At 33.3% G+C, this 25,861-nt stretch overlaps 1 protein-coding gene across 1 annotated transcript in view; it reads left to right on the top strand.

The window, feature by feature from the left end:
• Nucleotides 1-22,115, top strand: part of LOC133338797 (histidine-rich glycoprotein-like) — a gene marked incomplete at its 3' end in the record, with an annotated part of 71,487 nt that extends 49,372 nt beyond the window's left edge. The window contains exons 2-3 of the mRNA XM_061546902.1: nt 3,455-3,546; nt 22,048-22,115. Coding sequence (XP_061402886.1) covers nt 3,455-3,546; nt 22,048-22,115 — 160 coding nt within the window. The remainder of the gene's footprint in view (nt 1-3,454; nt 3,547-22,047) is intronic.
• Between the last annotated feature and the right edge of the window lie 3,746 nt (nt 22,116-25,861).

Here is a 25,861-nt window from a genome sequence, read left to right as displayed (position 1 = left end):
AGACGAGTGCGAACTTTGGCTACTACAAGGTAGTGGTTCGAATCGATATTCGCGATCGAAGGTGTAAAACACTGCATGAATACCTTCCGTCTATCACAACATGGTTGATTTGATTTCTCGTTGTTCGCTCGGGAGAAAGCCAGGTGGCCTTGTGTATATCGATGCTGCCAATTACCATGTTTTTTTGCTGTCGCGAAGTAAATCAACCTCATGCTGTTGTCGGTAGTTTTTTCATGGAGGCTGAATTTTCCGACGGCGGGGCCAAAAATATTTCCCCCATTCGAATTTTGTATTAAAATCTCCTAGCAGAATTTTAATGTCATGGCCATGGCAGTGGTCATATGTTGTTCCTAGGGCTCGTAATTATCATTGATCTGCTCATCTTTGTCTTCGGCCCGAGCATGGTTGCAAATGAGACAGATGTAGAGGAACATGGCAGCGGTCATATGTTGTTTCTAGGGCTCGTAAATATCTTTGATCTGCTCATCTTTGTCTTCGATCGGAGCATGGTTGCAAATGAGACTGATGTAGAGGAACTTCGCTTTTATACGGATTATAGCAATTCCCTCTTCTACTGCAGTGAATCGGGATACGAGGTTTTTTATTCTTCTCAACATTTGGAGGTTTGGGTTTCGTTTTCTTTGATCGATCTACTATTTCATTACAGCAATTAAAGCTGTAAATTAAATTTATCCCCAAAAACTATTTAAGTAAAAACCAGTGAGCGGAGCAGTATAGTCGGACGGGGCCGACCATACGATACCCTACACAACTACCACGGAACTCAAACTTTCTTTGGATGTTTATTCCGAGCCTGGGCAATATTTCGTGATATTTGCACCCTCTTGCCCGATTAGAGGTAAACAACACCTCTTCCTTACACTGATATATTTTCCGAATATTACGAGTATTCAGTACAGCATTTGTTGTCTATATATCGACTCGGAAATAACACAAAAAATTAAGTTTTCGGTCCTCTTCATTCCAAAATTATTATCTGATCATCACCGAAAATTATAGGCGTTGTCCTTGACCATAACTGGAACCTCATGGAACATTTCAAAGCGATCAGCGCTATATTCCCGCTCTCTAGAGTAATAACGGGTTACTAAATAATACACGAATACAGAGTTACCTGCAAACATTTAGGTGTAACTCCCACATCCGTGCAGATACAACAATATAATTGGTATCAATTTAAAAGTCAACCACTCCTCTTGGATATAATATCAACTCCTTCAGGATTCTATGTCCTTCAGGGGTAAAAATATACGCTATAGAATACAAATTTTGTAATTTTTCACACGAAAGTCAGGGTCCTTTTGACCCGCTATATATTGACCGATCTTTATAAAAACAGTCATGCTTGTTCTTTAGCGCGATCCCCAACTCCATGTAAAAATTCGAGATGCGGTCTCTGGAGCGACCAGAAAAACCGACAAAAATTAAGTATTTGGTCCATTTCATCCCCTAAATATTAACCGATCTTTACCAAAAACAATAGGGGTCTTCATTGGCCAGAACCAATCCTACATGCAAAATTTCGTGAAGATTGGTCCATAACTGTGGCCTGTATTGTGTTTATAACTTATATCGACTCAGCTAGTTGAGATATGACGTTCGGTATGCTTAAAGGTGGGTCTACGACCAATATTTCGCGGCGTTACAAACTCCTTGGGCTGCACAAAGCTACACTGCGTATCATAACTATAGACGCACCTTTAATTCAATTGGTATGTTAGTTGACAAATAAAATGGACCCATTAGCTTATTGTTCACAGTAAAACGATCAAAAACACATATTATTCAACAAAAATAATTAATTTATTCTTTATGGTTTCGCCGAATTCTGCCCTTTCAAAATTGCTGGTGTTGCATAACTATAGACGCACTTTTAAAAAATTAGAAAAATTTATTTTTTAAAACTTAAATAAAATAAAATCACTTTTATAATTAATGGGTAGGGCCTCCCTTATTTTGAATAAGTTCAAAAATTTTATCCATCACACTGTTGATCAAAAGTATTCGCAAGTCTTCATCGATTGACCGCCATTCATCGATAATCACTTCTTGGAGGTAAAATACAGTTTGGTATTGGAGGTTTTCTGCATAGACACGATGAGTCAAGATTCCACGCATGTTCTCGATCGGATTCTGGTCGGAAATTTTAATATTTTTCGATTTTAACCATACTTGAGTATGGCGACTTTTATGAACTGGTGCGTTGTCCAGCTAAAAAACGTGTCCTTGATTGTTGCTGCTTTCCCAAAATGGCAATAATTTGTCTTCCAAGACTTGAACGTACTCCATTGAATTCATCCGACAACATGGAAATGTCAAATAAAGCATTCCGTGGCTATAAAATGCTCCCAAGGTGGCGGTTGCCGAAATATCGTTATTTCTTAATACGATATTTCGTTGGCGGTTCCTTAATGGCCTTGGGAGCATTTTATAGCCACGGAATGCTTTATTTGACATTTCCATGTTGTCGGATGAAGTACGTTCAAGTCTTGGAAGACAAATTATTGCAATTTTGGGAAAGCAGCAACAATCAAGGACTCGTTTTTTAGCAGGGCAACGCACAAGTTCATAAAAGTCGCCATACTCAAGTATGGTTAAAATTGAAAAATATTAAAATTTCCGACCAGAATCCAATCGAGAACATGTGTGGAATCTTGACTCATCGTGTCTATGCAGAAAACCTCCAATACCAAACTGTATTTTACCTCCAAGAAGTGATTATCGATGAATGGCGGTCAATCGATGAAGACTTGCGAATACTTTTGATCAACAGTGTGATGGATAAAATTTTTGAACTTATTCAAAATAAGGGAGGCCCTACCCATTAATTATAAAAGTTATTTTATTTTATTTAAGTTTTAAAAAATAATTTTTTCTAATTTTGTAAAAGTGCGTCTATAGTTATGCAACACCAGCAATTTTGAAAGTGCAGAATTCGGCGAAACCATAAAGAATAAATTAATTATTTTTGTTGAATAATATGTGTTTTTGATCGTTTTATTGTGAACAATAAGTTAATGGGTCCATTTTATTTGTCAACTAACATACCAATTGAATTAAAGGTGCGTCTATAGTTATGATACGCAGTGTATAATACCCTGACAACATAGTTGTGTAAGGTATAAATATAGTTTCATTCCAATCAGCAAACCACAATTATATTCACTTTTTAATATTCGTTGTCAGGACCAACGATTTTATTTATCTTTTTTGTTTTTTGGTTACAACAGACTACAAATTGATTTCAAATGACAAGGGACGACAGGATGGAAGGATATCCATCGAAACAATAAAAAAAACTGAGATCCTTTAGTCGTCAATACACTTATCAAATAAATATTCTGTTTATATCCAAATGTTATTGTTGTTGTCACTTTGCTATAAACATTCGTTTAATTCTAACATTGTTGTTATTGTTTTACTCTCATTCCAGATGGTGATCCCATTAAACTACCAGACAATTTGGAAAGCTTGCCAAGAGCTGACAGTTTCCCGTCACAACGTCATCGTTGGAATACAAATGAGGTCAGTTTGATTTGTGAAAATAGACGAAAAAAATTTTATTTGCATTTGAAAAAACACTAACATCTAAATAAGGACCCTCTCTCACACACACAAACTAGTATCCTGTGTGTAAAAGCGATAAACTTAACATCTCGCAGAATCCAACACAAAAACAGTAAAAAAAGCTAAGCCATCAGAAAGGACATTTTCTGAATTGCATTTAAATATCCATCCATCATCTTCATCGTTTATTCAAGCATTCGTTCGTTTGTTTGTTTATTGTCATTTTGTTGTTGTTCGTGTTGTCCGTGTTGTTGCTATTTTTGCATTTACATTTCATGGACTGTTTGTGTTTATCTTTTAACGGGTGTTTGCTGCCACAACAGCAACAACAACAACTACATCGTGAACTTTCCTCTTTTTGGCAAACACTGTAATGTCTTTATCCGTAACAACATTTTTTTTTTTTTTGAGAATGTTGTAACCTTTTCCGAATCTGTTTTTTTCATGGGATATTTGTGGTGGTCCTTCTTCAAGATGGTTTTTTAGATGTCTTTTTTATGCGAGTGTTAGTTTTTTTCCTGGCTGCTCCTTGACTTCTTGATGGCATTGAGCATGACATCGCCACGGTGTGATATGTAGTAGTGGATTGTAGCCAAAAACTGAAAAAAAAAATGGAAACTGAAAACGTTTTCGAAATCTGAAGTTTGAGTTGACATTAAACATCTTTAATATGCCTGGAAGTTTAAAGTTGATTCCTGAGTCATGAATGATGAATAGTTGAGAGTATTTGAAATGTAAATGTTTTTCTGACAAGCAGTTGTCATAAGAATTATGGTAAATGGATTTTGAAAATGATATTTCAATTTGGAAGAAGAGGAAGATTTTGTAAATACATTTTTTCCAAGGACCAGAATGGTGTAAATTTTTTTTTAAATATTTTTTTCCGAAGACCAACAAAGCGTAGATTTTTAAAATAATTTAAATAATTTTTCCCAAACATCAAAAGGGCGTAGATTTTTAAAATAATTTTTCCGAAGACCAACATAGCATAGATTTTTAAAATAATCTTTTTCCGAAACCGAGAAGGCATGTAGATAAAATAATCCGTTTCCAAGGCTACAAGGCGTGGATTTTTAAAAGATGTTTTTTCCAAGACAACAAGGACTTAATTTTAAAAATAATTTTTTTTTCGGAAGACCAACAAGGCGTAGATTTTTTATTTTTTTTTTTCGGAAGACCAACAGACATATATTTTTATTTTATTTGGTAGTCTTTGAAGAAATTACATTTGAAAAATCCACGCCTTGATGGTCCTTGAAAAAATTATATTTTTAAAAAATCTACGCCTTGATGGTCCTTGAAAAAATTATATTTTTAAAAAATCCACGCCTTGATGGTCCTTGAAAAAATTATATTTTTAAAAAATCCACGCCTTGATGGTCCTTGAAAAAATTATATTTTTAAAAAATCCACGCCTTGATGGTCCTTGAAAAAATTATATTTTTAAAAAATCCACGCCTTGATGGTCCTTGAAAAAATTATATTTTTAAAAAATCCACGCCTTGATGGTCCTTGAAAAAATTATATTTTTAAAAAATCCACGCCTTGATGGTCCTTGAAAAAATTATATTTTTAAAAAATCCACGCCTTGATGGTCCTTGAAAAAATTATATTTTTAAAAAATCCTTGATGGTCCTTGAAAAAATTATATTTTTAAAAAATCCACGCCTTGATGGTCCTTGAAAAAATTATATTTTTAAAAAATCCACGCCTTGATGGTCCTTGAAAAAATTATATTTTTAAAAAATCCACCCTTGATGGTCCTTGAAAAAATTATATTTTTAAAAAATCCACGCCTTGATGGTCCTTGAAAAAATTATATTTTTAAAAAATCCACGCCTTGATGGTCCTTGAAAAAATTATATTTTTAAAAAATCCACGCCTTGATGGTCCTTGAAAAAATTATATTTTTAAAAAATCTACGCCTTGATGGTCCTTGAAAAAATTATATTTTTAAAAAATCCACGCCTTGATGGTCCTTGAAAAAATTATATTTTTAAAAAATCCACGCCTTGATGGTCCTTGAAAAAATTATATTTTTAAAAAATCCACGCCTTGATGGTCCTTGAAAAAATTATATTTTTAAAAAATCCACGCCTTGATGGTCCTTGAAAAAATTATATTTTTAAAAAATCTACGCCTTGATGGTCCTTGAAAAAATTATATTTTTAAAAAATCCACGCCTTGATGGTCCTTGAAAAAATTATATTTTTAAAAAATCCACGCCTTGATGGTCCTTGAAAAAATTATATTTTTAAAAAATCTACGCCTTGATGGTCCTTGAAAAAATTATATTTTTAAAAAATCCACGCCTTGATGGTCCTTGAAAAAATTATATTTTTAAAAAATCCACGCCTTGATGGTCCTTGAAAAAATTATATTTTTAAAAAATCCACGCCTTGATGGTCTATGAAAAAATTACATTTGAAAAATCCACGCCTTGATGGTCCTTGAAAAAATTATATTTTTAAAAAATCCACGCCTTGATGGTCCTTGAAAAAAATATATTTGAAAAATCCACGCCTTGGTGGTCCTTGAAAAAGTATATTTGAAAAATCCACGCCTTGGTGATCCTTAAAAAAATAATATTTGAAAAATCCACGCCTTGGTGGTCCCTGAAAAAATTATCTAAATTTGAAAAATCCACGCCTTTGTGGTCTTTGAAAAAAATTATATTTAAAAAATACACGCCTTGGTGGTCCATGAAAAATACACTCCTTGGTGGTCCCTGGCAAAATTATCTAAATTTGAAAAATCCACGCCTTGGTGGTCCTTGAAAATATGACCGACTAGAAGTCAAGAAATATTAGTAATATTCAGTACAGCGCTTCTAATTAATTGGCCAGATTCACTTCACTGAGGGTTGTGTTGTAATGTTCGGCTTTCAATTGTGGCCTATAGATCAAATCGAAAAACACACAAAAAATTAGGTTTTCGGCCCACTTCATCCGAATATTATTATCTGATCATCACCGAAAATTATAGGCGTTGTCCTTGACGATACCTGGATCCTCATGGAAAATACCTGGATCCTCATGTCCTTCAGGAGTAAATATATACGCCATAGAATACAAAATTTTCACACAAAAGTCAGAGTCCATTTGACCCGCTAAATATTGACCAATATTTATCAAAACAGCCATGCTTATTCTTTGGCCCGATCCCCTTCTCCATGTAAAAATTCCCTATGTTTGGGCCATAATTGCAACCTCCGGAGCGACCCGAAAATCAGACAAAAGTAAGTTTTTGGTCCATTCCCTAAATATTAACCGATGTTTACCAAAAACAATAGGGGTCTTCATTGGCCAGAATCTATCCTACTTTCAAAATTTCGTGCCGATTGGACCATAACTGCGAACTGTATCGTGTTTACAAATTCTAATGGATGGATGGACGGACGGACACACATATCTATATCGACTCAGCTTGTCGAGATATGAAGATCGGTATACTTAAAGGTGGGTCTAGGACCAATATTTCCCGGCGTTACAAACTTTTTGGGCTGCACATGGCTATAATACCCTGACAACATAGTTGTGTAGGGTATAAAAATGTAGCTTTTAGCCTTTCCGACCAACAACCTAATAAAATATTTTTCTTTCCGATAAATATTCGCCGCGTTCTATTGCTAAACAAATAACCGCATAAAAGTTTACAACTTTGACATTTTTTCCAAAACTCCTAATTTTGTTCCCATGTCCTCAAAAACAGTGAGGTGCTTCTTCAATCCATTCGAATCGTGACATTTTCAACGCTTAGCCAATCTAGCATAACAAAGAAGTAACTCTCCGAACTATTGTCATTGTGTTGTTAATTAATTAAAAGCAATAAAAAACACAAATTTTTGTTTTAATTGTCAACTTTTGGTCCAGTGAATATTTGTTCTCCTTGTTCGAAGTTTTGTCCATGTTACGAATCTCATTGTAACAACGCGAATTTGCGCAAATTATTTACATAAAACGTTTTTGTTGTTGTTTTTATTGTTGTTGTTGTTGGACAACTATAACTTTTAATATTAACCTTTGTGGTGACTCTTTTGTTACGCTTCTTTATGGTTCAGTCCATTTCTCTCGTCCCTTTAAGGCATTTAAATTCCAAAAATTAAAACTATGTGGTTAGCCACACCACACACACACAAACACAGTGACATATGGTTTGGTTAAAGGCGTGTGTGTGTGCGTGTTGGCTGTTGTGTTCAACCAAATTGCCGGTAAAAATGTATCTCGCATTTAACCCCTGGCGAATATCTCCAGAATGGATGTGGACACACTAACAAATGGTGGCTACTGATGCTGAGTCAGTGGACAGACACACACACACATTTATTGTGGTCTTGTATGGACCGTTCTACTATGGACCAGTGCGATTCCTCGCTGCAGGACACCATCGAAGTTTTCAGAGTGAGAAATGATTTTTGCTGCCACGCAGTTGTCGTTGATGCTGTTGTTTGTTACATGACCAAAATAAACGTGCGTAATTTTATTTATGTAACAATATTTGGTGGTAAAATTACATTCATTCATTTCGACCAGAAAACGAAATACCTTGCCTGCTTGCTGCCTTGGTCAATGATATTTAACCAGATGAACTAGTCAGGGGACAGAAGACAGTGGTTTGGGACTTTTAAAACAATAATTTAAAATATAAATTTTTGAAATTTGTTATCCAAGGATCAACGAGGCGTAGATTTTTTAAATTATTTTTCCAACGATCCGCAAGGCTTAGATTTTTTTCAATATAATTTTTCCAACAAGGCGGTCATTTGGAAAACATTGGATTTTTTAATTAAATTTTTTTAAGGACTAAGGACGGAGATTTTTGAAATGAACTTTTTCCAAGCACCAAGAATTTGTAGACTTTCAAATAATTTTTTCTAAGCACCAAAAAGGCGTAGATTTTTCAAATCATTTTTTTCCAAGGACCAACAAGGCGTTGATATCCAAAGACCAAGAAGTCGTCGATTTTTTCTATTTCTTCTAGATATATTTCTATATATTTTTTCTAGATATTTTTTTGAAGGGCCAACAAGGCGGATATTTTTTAAATATATTTTTTTCTTGGACCAAGCAAGCAGTGGTAGATTTTTTAAATATATTTTTCTAGGGCCAACAAGGCGATAGATTTTTTTAAATAATTTTTTTTGTCCAGGTCCAGGGATAAACATTGCGAACATTTATGAAGTAATTTTTTATTTAAATGTCTAATCTAAATCTAAATGTATTTTCCCAAAAGTTTTTTTAATATATTTAAATTTAAAATATTTTTTTTCTCGTAGATTAGTTTTCTATGACATTTTTTTTTAATTTCCCATCAATGTATTTTTAATATATTTTATCAAGGACCTTCAATGCGTATTTTCTAAAAAGTATTTTCGAGTTCAAAACACTGTTCTTCTGTGCAAACATCCTACCAGATGGACATTGATAAACATATTTTTTGCATACCATACATGCCACTTTGGCTACATAAACTTCTCCCCCTTCTATAACTGAATCATCATCCAGCAAATAAGGACTACGATTCTCCCCGTTAATGTTTTTATTTGTTTGTAGTTATTTTTTTTCTTTTATTTTTGTTTTGTGATTTTAATAAACTTTTATTTTTAATTTAGTCAACTTGTTTCCAAAATGTAAGCCCATCCGCTCGATTATATATGTACTTGTGTGTGTTTATGCTCGTAAATCTCCTGTCATGTGATGTGATTGTGTGTTAAATACACCGAATTAAGTGTTTATCATCCTGATTTTTGTTGTTGTTGTTGTTTTTTTCTTATTTACATTGTATTATAATACGAAGTTGCGTTACGCTGAAGGTTGAATACACTGGACCACATAAACATCCGTAACAGTAGATGAATTATACACAAACCTTGGGAGGAAACTAGTTGTTTGTTCCTCGTTCTCCATCCTCATTATAATTATTCCCATTGCTAGGAGAAGCATTGTTATGTATGAAATGTGGTAGGGTGAAGTTGTGTCCCGAATGGTGGTCACCTTTTCGTTGCTGTTGGACGTGTTTAACGCCGTTGAACTTTGCATGTGGCAAATGAAGAAATATTTGTGGTTGGTCTTAATTCACAAGTTAAACAAAATGAAATAAAAAACAACAACAATTTAAGATAGTATATCTATTAAAGGACCTTCATGATAAAATTATATTTGAAAAATCCACGCCTTGGTGATCCTGGGAAAAAATTATATTTGAAAAATCCACGCCTTGGTGATCCTGGGAAAAAATTATATTTGAAAAATCCACGCCTTGGTGATCCTGGGAAAAAATTATATTTGAAAAATCCACGCCTTGGTGATCCTGGGAAAAAATTATATTTGGAAAATCCACGCCTTGGTGATCCTGGGAAAAAATTATATTTGAAAAATCCACGCCTTGGTGGCCCTGGAAAAAATTATATTTAAAAAATCCACGCCTTGGTGGCCCTGGAAAAAATTATATTTGAAAAATCCACGCCTTGGTGGCCCTGGAAAAAATTATATTTGAAAAATCCACGCCTTGGTGGCCCTGGAAAAAATTATATTTGAAAAATCCACGCCTTGGTGGCCCTGGAAAAAATTATATTTAAAAAATCCACGCCTTTGTGGCCCTGGAAAAAATTATATTTGAAAAATCCACGCCTTGGTGGCCCTGGAAAAAATTATATTTGAAAAATCCACGCCTTGGTGGCCCTGGAAAAAATTATATTTGAAAAATTCACGCCTTGGTGGCCCTGGAAAAAATTATATTTGAAAAATCCACGCCTTGGTGGTTCTGGAAAAATTATATTTGAAAAATCACTTTGGTGGCCCCTAAAAAATATATTTAAAAAATCCACGTCTCTTTCGGTCCTTGAAAAAATATATTTTAAAATCCCACGCCTCTTTTGGTCCTTGAAGAAATATATTTAAAAAATCCACGCCTCTTTTGATCCCTGAAAAAAATATCTATTTAATAAATATACGCCTTGTTGTTCCTTGAAAAACAAAAATATATTTTACAAATCGACGCCTATTGGTGCTTGGAAAAAATACATTGAAAATCTACGCGTTGTTGGCCCTAGAAAATCCCAATTTAAAAGCCTACGCCTATTGATCCTTAAAAATTATTTAAATGTTTTAAAAATATATTTAAAACCCAATATAGGTGTATGTGTTTGTATCTGAATATTTGTGCTCCATACTCCCTCTGACATTTGACTTTTTAAAAATTTTCTTCTTCCCCTCTCCGTACTAAAAATGGAAGGAAATTATTTTTCGCACCTTGTTTATTATGTAATGAACTACACGTCCTCGAATGGGCATTTTCACACATATTTATATTGCATTCTCTGCCATGCAATGGAATCCTTCAAGGATAAACATCACACTTTCTCCCATCCTCTCTGCCCCCATTCTCACTCCTCTAAATATTTCGAACATTAAAATTACTTAAAACTCCATGCTCTACCCTGTTGCCGGGATAGAGGGTTACAATTTTTATGTCCTTAATGAAAATTTGTGTTACACGATTCGAAGTAAATATTTTTACAATTTCCTTCATTTGCCACATTCCACGGGTGGGCCACATATGCCACGTGTCACATACCGACATAGTCGCCACACTATTGCTATGACCAGTAGAGCAGATTTTTGCTGAGAAATTTTTTGTTGTAGCTGTTTTTTCATATGTATGTGCGTGTGTGTTTGGTACATAAAAGCTCTGTTTTCACGGAAATGATTTAAAATTTTTGTCCATATTATTTTCCCTCAAACCACTTCCTACTAGATACCATCTCTAGTAGCACCTTTCGGAGGAAACTCGTAACAGCAGCAGCACCAGCAAGCAAGTCTTGTGGTCCTCCACAACACTGGCTATGTGTGTGGTTTGACCAAACGACAGCAAGGACGACGACGACAATGAGAAAGTCAAATGTCGAAAAAATAGTGTTAATATATCCTGGCCGCCTGGCCATTCCAAGGCCATAAGTAAGGTTATATATGACATTGTTCGTCGGTTCGGTGGTTGCTTGGTTGGTTGGTTGGTTTGACCACCTAGCTTGGATAGCGAAAACTGACCACCAGTGTCTTTTTCATTTTGGCTGTTTGGTTATTCATACATATTTGACATTACACACAAAAACCACAATCCTTTAATTTACAGGTGTCATATAAGAGGCACAGAAACATTCACATACACTCGTATTGTCCACCAGAGAAGAGGCGGAGTATTTGGTCGGTCCTCCTCATCGGATTTTTGTTTATTTCGCGAAAGGTATTTTTATTATTGTCTTTGGAATTATTTATGCAAAATGTTTAAGTGGATAACACACTGGACATATGTTTACACGGTGACATTCATTGAAAACGAGGGGTGGTATACAAATTGTGGGAAAATATTTAAAAAAAAAATCCACGCAAAAAAATAAAAATAATGTAAAAACCAGTGAGCGGAGCAGTATAGTCGGACGGGGCCGACCATATGATACCCTACACAACTTCCACGAAAATCTAAGTTTGTGTGGTTCTATATTCTGAAATTTGGAAATATTTCGCTATATTTTCACCCTCTTGACTGACCGACTAGAGGTCAAAAAATATTACTAATATTCTGTACGGCCCTAATTACTTGTCCAGATTACCTTCACTGTGGGTTCTGTTGTGATGTTCGGCTTTCAATTGTGGCCTATAGATCGACTGGAATATTATAGACGTTATCCTTGACCATACGTGGATCCTCATGGAAAATTTCAAAGCAATCAGCGATATATTTCCGCCCTTTATTGTGGTAATGGGTTACTAAATAATATCTGAATACATAAGCACCTGTAAATATTTAAGTGTATCTCCCACATCCGAATACATACGACAATATAATTGGTATCAATTTAAAGGTCAACCACTCATATTGGATATTCTATCTCTATCTCGGGTCTATGTCCTTCGGTGGTAGATATGTATTTTTTCACAAAAAAATTCAGGGTACATTTGACCCGCTGAATATTGACCGATCTTTGGTCCATAATTGCGGCCTCTGGAGCGATCAGAAAAAACGACAAAAATTAAGTATAGGGTAATTTCATACCCTAAATATTAACCGATCTTTACCAATCTTGGCCAGAACTCATCCTACATGCAAAATTTCGTGAAGATTGGTCCATAACTGTGGCCTGTACCGTGTTTACAAATTATAATGGACAGACGGACGGAGGGGCACACATGTCTAGATCGACTCAGCTAGTCGAGATATGATGATCGGTATACTTAAAGGTGGGTCTAGGACCAATATTTCGCCAATATAATGCCCTGACAACATAGTTGTGTAGGCTATAAAAAATATTTTTTTCAACAAATTATTAATAAATTCGGCCATTGAGTTTTCCTCTCAAAATCTAATTTCACGTTTTGTTTTGATAAATTACTCGAAATTCGAAAGTGATTGGATAACCTCTGACCTTAAAATACTCCATCAAATCCTTGAATTCCTTCCATACCAATATTTATTATTCTCGTTTATTTTATTATGAAATGTTTCCAACCATCCAATTAGATCGCTGTTGTTGTTTGCTATTTTCTTCGACCGGTGACCGGTCACGTAATGCCAATCGTAATCCACCACCATCGGATATAAATTTAATCAATTAATATGTTATAAATGTCACGATTTATTTGTCACTATTTTTCTGTTGTTGGTGTTGTTGCCTAAAAAAAGGAAGAAAATGAAATCCTTAAAATCAACAATAACAAAAAATGGGAAAAAGCTAAAATAAATGGCAGTAACCCAAGTTCAATCCTTGTTACTTTAATATTTATAATAAAAAAAATACTTTCATTGACAGGACGTTCGGTTAGGGTCGACCACCCTTATCATCATCATCATCGATGCCGGCTGAGGGAGTGATGTTTCCCCGAACGAACCCATTTGTATAGTTATCAATTTGATTGTTGGTTGCTACGATATATTGCTCTGCTTGTTTGTCCTGTCCTGGCCTCTGCTCAGATTTCACTTGCTACCTTTTTTTATTGGTTTGAAGTAGTCATGTTTTCCATTTTATGAATAATTTAAAATGAGGACTTGTTATTTTTTTACATTTCACTCCTTTCTTGTTTGGTTGTATGTGTGGTGTGATTTATTCCCCTTTTTTGTAAACCACATATTTTTGTTACCATATATTTGTGACTGCTATTTTTTTCGATTCCACATCTGTGGCCGTTTGGCTTGTTGGTGCTAGGAGTTGTTCGAAAATAAAAATTACAAATTCGAACAACCTGCTCATTCATGTCATGTGAGGGTAGTCAGTTCATTATATAAGGCACTTTAGTGTGACATATTGTCGCGAATTTCAAAAATAAAAAAAATATCTTCTCTTATAGCAAAACTGACACAGTTGTCAGAAGATGTTCAGTTAGATTTGGAGTTGTGACAGTGGGGGAATATCACAGTGGGGATTTAGAAATTTATATTTTACAAAGTCTCTCAAGGTTAATAAGTGTTTGGATTAAAAAAAATGTTTTTCCTCAAAGCATTTCAAAGTATTTTTGACGCGAATTTTCTTGAAATTTTGAAATTATCTATTTTTTAAATATTTTTCTTGTGACGAATAAAAAAATATTATTTTCTGCTTCTCTCAAAGAGTTGGTAGGCAAATATATATTTTTCTACTTCTTCTTTTTCTTCTCCCAAAGAGTAGATTTAGAAAAAGTATTTACCCTGCTTCCAGAGGTAGATTTAAAACCTTATTTTTTACTCTCGTGTTTTTTCATTTTTTTCTGGATCTCTCTAGGTATTTAATTTTTTTAAACGACATTTTTTCTTTCAATGAGTGAATTTTTTAAATAAGCGGGGATTAAAAAAATATTTTTTGTTGTTATCTCAAGTTGGTTTTCGTGTTAAATCAGGATATCTCAAATCTTGAAAAAGTATCCCGTTAATCTCAAAATGTAAATTTAATTTTAGTATATCACAAAGTTTTTCAAGACTTGAAATTAAAAAAAAAAAAAAAAATATATGGGCAATATTGCCAATTTTTTAACATAGCTGAAGCAGAGGTTCAACCCTTTATAACTTGGGAACTACTTAAGTATATGAAAAAAGTGAATAGTTTTGGGTTAATTGATCTGTCGTTGCAAACTGTTCATGATATTGACCTCCAAACTTTATTTTGGTGGAAGCTGTGTCTACTTTAATGTAAAAAAATGTGTAAAAACAGGTTGAGGCGAACCAGTTTTTTTATGTTCTCTATCGATTTGTGACTAAGCCACTCATTTCACGGTCTTCGTGTCAAAATAAAACTAGAAGCCAACAAAATGGGGACTACGCCCCTTATGTATCATTTTTAAAAATTATCACTGCATCTACCTTTAAATGATGCTGATATTTTGAATCTCGATTTTGAGTGTTTTTTTAATTTTACTTCTAGCTTTAATACTCAAACAGGAATTTATAAAAATCGATTATAAGGTTATTGTAGTCGCGAATCTGCGTAATTTGGTATGTATTTTGAGTATGTAGTATGCACAGCTTCAGAGTAATACTCATCCGAAGGTGCGAATTTTGTGCGATCAAATTTCTAAAAAACCTATTTTTCGGGCCAAATTTTTAGATCTGTCAACTGAATGATATGGGTACCCGCGATCAATAAGGTTTTTTACGTTTCCGATGATATAAAATCTTCTTCGTGAAAATCCATCTACTAGAACGACGGGAACTGGCCATCCAAAAACATGAAATTTGGCAAAAAATGTTTTTGAAAATATCGCTGATTTATTTGCGTTTTCTGTGTATCATTTCCGCTTCAATAAATCACCTCATACGGATTTTGATCTTTTTCGAAAATATAACTTTAAAAACTTCAGCCGAAAGAGAGATGTTCGCAATTTATCTCAAAAATAGATTTTGCTGGCACATCTATGGTTCTTAATGGACCACATTGAAAAGGTATAGATCGATGTATTTTTTTGGTGTGCACACCGAAATCGGATGCGCGTTAATGGCATATGGAGTTTTCGGAAATTATTCGCGTTTTACGATTTTTAGGGTACTTCAATGTAACGTGCGGCACATCTTAGCCGTCAAATGAAATTTCGCAAAATATATATGGATTGGAAGATAAACTTCAGTACTTCCTGGAAACCGCATGCGCATCAACTGATTTTGAGAATTACGCGATTTAGACGCAATTTATCTCAAAAATAGTGTGAGCTGGCACATCCATGGTTCTTAATGGACCACATTGAAATCGGTATAGATCGATGTATTTTTTTAGGGTGCACACCGAAATCGCATGCGCGTTAATGGCATATGGAGTTTTCGGAAATTATTCGCGTTTTACGATTTTTTGGGTACTTCAATGTAAGGTGTGGCACATCTTAGCCGTCAAATGAAATTTCGCAAAATATATATGGATTGGAAGATAAACTTCAGTACTTCCTGGAAACCGCATGCGCATCAAATGATTTTGAGAATTACGCGATTTAGACGCAATTTAAAATGTATACTTCATAATATTATTTTATTTTAAGATTTATTCCTATTTATAGAACCCCAAGATTTATCGGAAGGGTCTTGATATAATCCGCAAGGCGTATACGTATTCACAAAAAGTGATTATTATTATAAATGTCAATTTTTCGGCGAAATTCGGGTAAAATAGCAGAATAACCCCAACATTTTTTTCTGAAATTTCATGTATAAAATTAAAAAAATAAATATGATGACATTATTTTTTCGAACCAAAAACAAATATTTTTTCTCAATATCTTGTTTTGTTGTCGCTGTAATTTACAAACCGCTACACGGACTTGTGTGATTTTGATATCATTTGATTCATCATGGTGTTTAGATTATGTAGATATTTTTAAATTAATTTTTAGGTGTGTGTATGTCATTAATATAATGAAAATATTGATGTAATCTGCTATATTTTTTTATTTTTCTCATATTTCGCGAAGATGTGTAACTTTATCGCGATTATTATAATATATTCATATTCTTATTTTACGGAGGAAGATATATATCAACGTTTTTGGTCAATATAATAAACGGCGTAATTTTAAGATTTTTTTCTTATGCGCAAAATTAAAACCTCGATAACTTTTGCGCGCATCAACCAAAAATTTGATCGCGAAAGGTTTCGGAGTCAGAACATTTTTCTCTATATGCGTACCAAAAATCATTGATGTGCCACAAAGACAAAAAAGCTGATTTTTTGAAAATGGAATATTAAAAAATTGGCAATATTGCCCATATATATATATATATATATATATTATTTCATAAACTATCGATTTTTTTAAAGTATATTGATGCCAAAATTGAAAGGCTTGATTTTTTTACTCATCATGTTTGCATAATATCAAGAATTGGATTTTTTTAAATTATTTTTTAATTTTTTAAATAATAATTTTTTACAAAATATCAAGGCTTGTATTTTATTTTATAAAAAAACTATCGAGGAGTGTATTAAAGAAAATATTTTTTCTAACAATTATTTTTTTAAGACCTTCGATACGTGGAGTTTTTAACATGAGGATTTAAAAAAATCCAAATACTATCGAGATGTGGTTTAAAAAAATATTTACAAAGGCTATAAATTTAAAAAAATTAAATACTACTTTGGCGTGTATTTTTATACCCTACACCACACTGTGGTACAGGTTATAAAAATCCACGCCATCCAAAGTAGTATTTATGGGGACCCCCATTCTCGGTGTCAAAAATTTTTTTGATTTAATTCGAATCTACTCTAATTCTAGAATGTTCCTACAAAATTTCAAGTGAAAATCTCAAGAACTCTTGAAGATATAGCCGATTTATTGTGTCAGCATCTAGTGACGGCAAGAGTGATTCTCAAACTTTAAACGCATTTTTCTCAAAACGAATGGCGGGCACGATAACTCAAAAACTAATAATCCAATCGGTTTCAAATTTTGACACGTTTCTCTGGGAGTGTGCAGCTCTCGTATGAAGCAGGATAAAGCCAATCGGTGAAGATCTTCCTTATTTGTTAACTTAGTTTGTGGTAAAAAAAAGAAAATTTTCCAAAAAAAATTTTTCAAAGTTCCGCCATTTTGTTAATTGTTGTGCGAAGTCAATAATCCTAGTTCATACGAGAGCCAGACATGTCCTCTTTCTAACACCGTTGGAATTTTCGGATTCCGATGTTCCAGTGAGGAGTTATCATGCCCGTCATCGAAAATATGGACTTCTCTTTGAACCCAAAAAACAACAACAAATTTTGGTAAATTATTTTTCTTCCTTTTTAAAACTTCAAATATATATGTGCCAAGTTACAAACCTTAACAAGCATTGGTATTCATTTACCAGCCCATTTAAAATCTTAAAAATGAAAAATCGAGAAAGGGGGGGGGTTTCCCTTAATGCATGGAATCACTTTCTGAGTCGATTTATGCATGACCGTCCGTCCGTCTGTCCATGTTAAATTGTAAACAAATTACAGGTCGCATTTATGATCCGAATTGGATGAAATTTGGCACATAGACGAATCCTATTGAAATTGGAAAAATCGGTTCAGATTTAGATATAGCTCCCATATATAATTTCGCCCGATTTAAGGTAAATAGTGCACCAAACTCCCAATATTGGTCCGATTGAAGCAAAATCTTGCACAGAGTACTGAATTAGGTCCCAACTGATGTATGCGAAATTTTGTTGGAATGGGTTCATATATAGATATAGCTATCATACATAGTTTCGCCCGATTTTAGGTAAATTGTTTGCCAAAGTCCCTAAATATCTTCCGATTTGCAGGAAATTTGGCACGGTGTACTCAATTGAGTGCAAAATGATGTGTGCTAAGTTTTGTGAAAATCGATTCATATTTAGATATAGCTCCCATACATAATTTCGTCCGATTTTAGGTAAATGGTATGCCAAATTCACAATATATCTTTCGATTTGCACGATATTTGGCATAGCAGACTGAATTGAGTCTAGAATGATGTGTGTAAAAGTTCTTGAAAATCTGTTCAGATTTGGATATATATCCCATATATATTTTCGACCGATTTAAGGTAAATGATTCACCAATGTTCCTACATATCCTTCGATTTGCACGCAATTTGTCATAACGTACTGAATCGAGTCTACAATGATTAGCAGTAAGTTTCGGGAAAATTGGTTCAGATTTAGATATAGCTCCCAAATATATTTTGGTCCGATTTTATATATATGGTGCACCAAAGTCCCCGTATATCCTCCAGTTTGAACGATTTTTGGTATAGCGTACTTAATTGAGTCTGGAATGAATCACATTCGAGGAAACATTGGCATGCAATTGTAAGGATGCATATGTACAATATACCCAAAATGGTGAAGTGTATCATATAGTCGGGCCAGTCCGACTTTAATACTTTCCTTACTGGTTTAAAAATATATTTTTCAAAGTCAATTGATGTGTATTTTTTAAACATTATTTTAAAGACTATCGAAAAATTAAGACCATCGAGGGCTGGTTTAAAAAAAAATAAATATTTTTTTAAGACTACTGATGCGTGAATATAAAAAAATGCAAAGACTATGGAGGTTTGGAATTTTTAAAAATATTTTTTCAAAGACAAACATGGTTTTTGTAAACTGTCGAAGCGAGTATTTTTTTTTAATTATCGAGTTTTGGTCTTTTTAAGATTTTGTTTACCAAATACAGAGGTTTGGATTTTTTAAAATCATTTTACAAAGGCCATCGAGATGTGGATTTTATAAAATGTATTTTTCAAAGACTATTTATTCGTGGATTTCTAGAAAATAGTTTCCAAAAACTATTGAGGCGTGGACTAAAAACATATTTTTCCTGCTTCTATCAAGCCTAACGATTTTTTAGAACATATTAAGCCTGAATTGAAAAAAAAACTTTAAATAAAAAAACAATTTTTTTTTAAATAGTTTACTAAATATGCAGATAAATAATTAATACCTGATTGCTATTAAAAACTTTTTAGAAAATGTGAAGGTCATCTAAATTTAAAACAATATATATATATATATATATATATTAAATATCAAGTACTTTATTAGAAGTTATTTTTAGCAAGGTTTGAACAAAAAAATTGAGACAATCGAGGCGTGCATAACAATCTGGGCGTGGTTTTTTTATAAATATTTTTTCAAAGACTTAGGTAGTCTAGGGCTTTTAAAAAATATATGAAGTGTGGTTTAAAAAAAATCAATTCTCATATGATCTGAATTTAAAAAAAAAATATTATAGAAAATAAGAAAATTCTTTTATAAGCCTTATTTATTTTAACCCTACGGTCAATAACCGGGTACATTTGTTCCTTTTTTTTTTTTTTTGAATAAAAATGCTGTAAAATTTTTAATAATGGAGATATTTGGATCATATTTTGAGGACTCATTCTTGAGGCATTTTCACACATAATCGAAGGAAAAAATTATAAATATTTTCCATATATATAATTTTTACAATTTTTTAAAGTTATTACCTACGTAGATCAATAACCGTGGTACATTTGTACCCATCCAAAGATAGCTCTGTAACTCATTAAAAAATTGGACTATCGTGAGGTTTTTTGTTTCAAATTAGTCTTTACGGATCTGATCTAGATGTATGAACTCAAAATTATATATACATTAAAATAATATATATTTAAATCCATGCTTAAATGATAATCTATCTAAAACAATCATAGTAAATCCGTTATAGCTTTCAAATGGGTTAAGCTTTTTTAGTTATTTTTTTATTGGGATCTTATTTAGGTGTCCCTCAACCCCTCGGCAAATTTTTGTGGCCTTAGACAACATGGGGCCATCAGAGCGACTCGTGGAAGTCAGAAACTACCCTGGTTTTCCCTTGCTATCTTTGGATGGGTACAAATGTACCACGGTTATTGATCTACGTATACTTTTTTGGTTATTGACCGTAGGGTTAAAACAAATAATACATTTTTTTAAATATTAATGCCTATCTTCTTAAAAAATATTTTTTTGTATTTTTTAAAAATTATGAAGGCTAGCAATTTTTTTAATATTTTTTAAAACATATTTTATTTATTTTTTTTTTGTTCCGGAAAATATAACAGCTTAGATTTTTAAAAATTTCATTTATAGAAAATATGAAAATATTATTTTTTGTTAATTTTTTTTTCTAGAATATATCAAGGCTTTAATTACTTAAAAATATATATTTTCGTAGAAAATATTGTCTATCATTGTGTTATAGACATTTTCTTTTTTCATGATTTGAAAATATTTTTTAGGCCACTGTGCTCATAGCAAAATTTCCCCCACTCCTGTTTACATATATTTTAAGGAGCATCATAGCATCCAGCTAAAGAAATTCTATTGAGTATGTGTTATTGGCATTAATAAGTCAAATGAAATATCCGCCATTTGTCCTAAGCGGGCAAATATCTCAAAACATGAAATCCGTTAAGGTTTTTTTCCGTTTCCCTTTGCTACAAATAAAAAAATACTAAACGGGCACTCAATGCGAATGTTTGATTCATTCATTCATATTTGTTGTTGCTGTTTTGTTTAGCACTTACTTTCGGGGGTATTTGACGCAAATACTTTTTGATTCAATCAGCGTCTTCAGCATTTCTCTTTGATTTCTCTGCGAATTTTCCACATACGAAAGCAATTTTTTATGATATTTTACAATGCATTAGCTAGCTATAAGTGTCCTTGTGGTTGGGTTTTTTCGTTTCGGGGAAATATTTATGATGACATTTGAGGCTATTACATATGTAAGACATGTCCTTTGCATAATAAAGAAGGAAAAAAAGAGGTAAACGATGAAAGGAAGAGTTATGGTGTATAAAATGAAAAGGCATCCACAAAAATAATGTCAATAATAAAATCATTGAAATATACACAAAATTTATTTATAATGTTCGGTACATGTGTGTGTGGGAGAGTCCTTGAAATTCCAATAAAATATTTATGAGTTTCCAGCAATTGGAGTAACGTGTGAGATTTTGAAAATTTAGCATTTTTTTTTTATTTTGAAGAAATATAAATTTGTATTTGAAACAAATTTTATAGTACATAATATTTTTGTGGATTATTTTAAAATATTTTACCACTGCACAGTCTGAGGTACACTCTTCTCTTCACTTACCTAACCTATAAAAAATATTAAAGTATTTTTTTTTTTTGTATTAAATACTTTTTTCTAAATCCACTTTTCTAGGAATTCATTCATGTAGCCACATTTAATTTTCTATCTTCTTGGTCTTAAGATAAATACTCTCCTTCTTTGTTTTCTTTATATACATGTGTATATTTTGTTTTTGCTCTTCAAAATGTATATATGTGTACGTATGTTGTATATCTAAGTGTCATAAATTAAAATTGCTTTATCTAAATGTTGTCTTATGTCAAGACACAATTATTACTACTTGTGAGATTACAAGTGAGCGAGATGAGTCTTCTTCTTCTGCTATTTTTTATAATATTTCAACTAAAATAAAACGTTTTTTATTTCTTTTTCCTTTTTTTTCTTGTTTACTATTTCAGGAAATCGCTGCGATTCTTATCAGTTTTGATAAACACAATGAATGGCAATCGAAAGAAGTCAAAACAAGGTGAGTCATGCTATATTTATTTCTGTGAAAAAAAATAAAATTTGTAACAAAAAAAATTAAAACAATTAAAAAACCTAATAAAATCGACAAAGGAAACGAACCTTACTGAAATTGGTGAAAATCAGTTCAGATTTCGATATAGCTCCCATATATATATTTTCGTCCGATTTTTAGTAAATGCTGCACCAAAGCGGCAAATTTAGACCGATTGGCACGAAATTTTGCACAACGTACTGAAGTTAGGATAGCCTAACGTGTGCCAAGTTTTATTGAAATCGATTCAGATTTAGATATAACTCCCATATATATTTTCGTCCGATTTTTAATAAATGATGCACCAACGAGTCAAATTTAGGCACAACATACTGAAGTTAGGATCGGCTTACGTGTGCTTTTTTTTAAATCGGTTCAGATTTAGATATAGCTCCCATATATATTTTCGTCCGATTTTTAGTAAAAGGTGCGCCAAAGAGTCAAATTTAGGCCGATTGGCACGAAATTTTGCACAACGTACTGAAGTTAGTATAGCTCAACGTGTACCAAGTTTTATTGAAATCGGTTCAGATTTAGATATAGCTTCCATATATATTTTCGTCCGATTTTTAGTAAATGGTGCACCAAATTTTAGGGCGATTGGCACGAAATTTTGCACAACGTACTGAAGTTAGTATAGCTTAACGTGTGCCAAGTTTTATTGAAATCGGTTCAGATTTAGATATAGCTGCCATATATATTTTCGTCCGATTTGTAGTAAAAGGTGCACCAAAGAGTCAAATTTAGGCCGATTGGCACGAAATTTTGCACAACGTACTGATGTTAGTATAACTCAACGTGTGCCAAGTTTTTTTCGAAATCGATTCAGATTTAGATATAGCTCCCATATATATTTTCGTCCGATTTTTAGTAAATGGTGCACCGAAGAAGTCAAATTTAGGCCGATTGGTACGAAAATTTGCACCACGTACGGTAGTTAGTACAACTTAACGTGTACCAAGTTTTATTAAAATGTATTCAGTTTAAGTTTTATTAAAATGTATTCCGATTTAGATATAGCTCCCATATATATTTTCGTCCGATTTTTAGTAAAAGGTGCACCAAAGAGTCAAATTTAGGGCGATTGGCACGAAATTTAGCAGAACATACAAAATTTAGTATAGCTTAATGTGTGTCAGGTTTTATTGACATCGATTCAGGTTCAGATATATCTCCCATATATATTTTCGTCCGATTTTTAGTAAAAGGTGCACAAAATAGTCAAATTTAGGCCGATTGGCACGAAATTTTGCACAACGTACTGAAGTTAGTATAGCTCAACGTGTACTAAGTTTTAATGAAATCGGTTCAAATTTAGATATAGCTCCCATATATATTTTCGTCCGATTTTTAGTAAATGGTGCACCGAAGAGTCAAATTTAGGCCGATTGGCACGAAATTTAGCAGAACATACAAAAGTTAATATAGCTTAACGTGTGCCATGTTTTAATGAAATCGGTTCAAATTTAGATATAGCTCCCATATATATTTTCGTCCGATTTTTAGTAAATGGTACACCAAAGAGTCAAATTTAGGCCGATTGCCACGAAATTTTGCACAACGTACTCAAGTTAGTATAGCTCAACGTCTACCAAGTTTTATTGAAATCGGTTCAGATTTAGATATAGCTCCCATATATACGTTCGTCCGATTTAGGCCGTATAAATACAGACTTCATATTTAATTTACTTTAATTTCACTTCAAAACACCTTCAAAAATGCGACATCTGTTAGGATGCATCTTCTGAATATACCGAAAGTAGTAAAGGGTATAATATAGTCGGCCCCGTCCGACTTTACTACTTTTGTTACTGGTTTTTTTCTGCTCTTGAGGCCACAATCCTGACCCGAACATTTAGAGTAATTTCGGGTAATGTGGACCACAATTTTCTTTTTTTTTTTGATATTGTGGGCGTAACAACGGTAGATTTCAAAAAAACTCTAAACTGCGTATAAAAATAACTTGGCGGGTAATGTGGACCAGTATGTGTGGGCAATGAGTATCAGTAAATTAAATGTAGGTTGTGGATTGGTTGTGATAAATTTCAATTTATTGCACTCTCGGTTAACAATGAATGGAAAAATATATGGGTTCATGTTTTGGAATAGCCCCCATTTAAGGGTACCGACCCATTTGAAGGTCCTTTCGCATATCGAGTTTTCAGAGGATAGAATACCTCCTCGCATATTAAATGCGCCCATGTTTCGAACTCTTCCTCATGAAAAGGTCCCACACTTTTATAGTGCTCCACATTACCCGACATTGAATATTTTAATTTAAAATTAATTATCGGCTTCAAAAATGTGAACCAGTGATCGGAACAGTATAGTCGGACGGGGCCGACCATACGATACCCTACACAACTTCCATGAAAATCTATTATCTGTGGTTCTATATTCTGAGATTGGGAAAATATTTCGCGATATTTGCACACTTTTGACTGGTTAGAGATCAGCAAATGTGACTAATAATCAGTACAGTCCCTCTAATTACTTCACCGTGGGTTGTGTTGTGATGTTCGGCTTTCGACTCGAAAAGTGCAAATAATTAAGTTTTCGGTCCACTTCATCCGAAAAATTATTATCTGATCATCACCTAACATTTTAAGCGTTGTCCTTGACCATAACTGGAACCTCATGGAACATTTCAAAGCGATCAGCGCTATATTTCCGCCCTCCATTGTGGTAATAGGTTACTAAATAATATATGAATACGTAAGCACCTGTAAATATTTAAGTGTATGTACTCCGAGTACCTACGACAAATATAATTGGTATCAATTTAAAGGTCCACCACTCCTCTTGGATATACCGTCAACTTCTCGGGTCTATGTCCTTCAGTGGTAAATATATACGCTATAGAATACAAATGTTGTAATTTTTTACACAAAAGTTAGGGTCCATTTGACCCGTTAAATATTGACCGATCTTTATCAAAACAGGCACGCTTATTCTTTGGCCCAATCCCCTTCTCCATGCAAAAATTCGCGGTGTTTGAGCCATAATTGCAGCCGACCAGAAAAACCGACAAAAATAAAGTTTTTGGTCCATTTCATCCCCTAAATATTAACCGATCTTTTCCAACAAAATAATAGGGGTCTTCATTGGCCAGAACCCATCCTACATGCAAAATTTCGTGTAGATTGGTCCATAACTGTGGCCTGTATCGTGTTTACAAATTATAATGGACAGACGGACGGACGGACACACATGTCTAGATCGACTCAGCTAGTCGAGATATGACGATCGGTATACTTATTTATATTATTTCGCGGCGTTACAAACTTTTGGGGCTGCACAAAGCTATAATACCCTGACAACATAATTATGTAGGGTATAATAAAAATTAAAAATCACCGGTTGTAATTACAGCTAATCGTATATTTTTGTTAAAGAAAATAAGAAAACCACAAAACAAAGTGTTCGAAGATATAACTTTGAAAATTTTGCACATGGAATGCTAATAATCCTAGACAATTGAAATAATACGCCGTTTGCTATTAAAACTGAAATATATCGGTCCATGTTTTGGTATACACCTCATATAACGACATCACCGGAATATTCGATTTTTTGTGGATTTTGACCACTTTTTTCAACAGTTCCCATTTTCAGGCCAGTCCCATATAACGATAGTTCCCAAATTTAGATATTTTGTTAAAGTGTAGTAACGTTTTCCAACAAAATTGGCTACGATTTTAATTATTTTGTTA

The sequence above is a fragment of the Musca vetustissima genome, unplaced genomic scaffold, assembly GCF_032173495.1.
Source record: "Musca vetustissima isolate MV318-11 ecotype Yass unplaced genomic scaffold, APGP_CSIRO_Mvet_v1 utg1718, whole genome shotgun sequence".
Taxonomy (NCBI): Eukaryota; Metazoa; Arthropoda; class Insecta; order Diptera; family Muscidae; genus Musca; species Musca vetustissima.
Note: the sequence above shows the minus strand (reverse complement) of the source record. Positions and strands in the feature narration are given on the sequence as shown.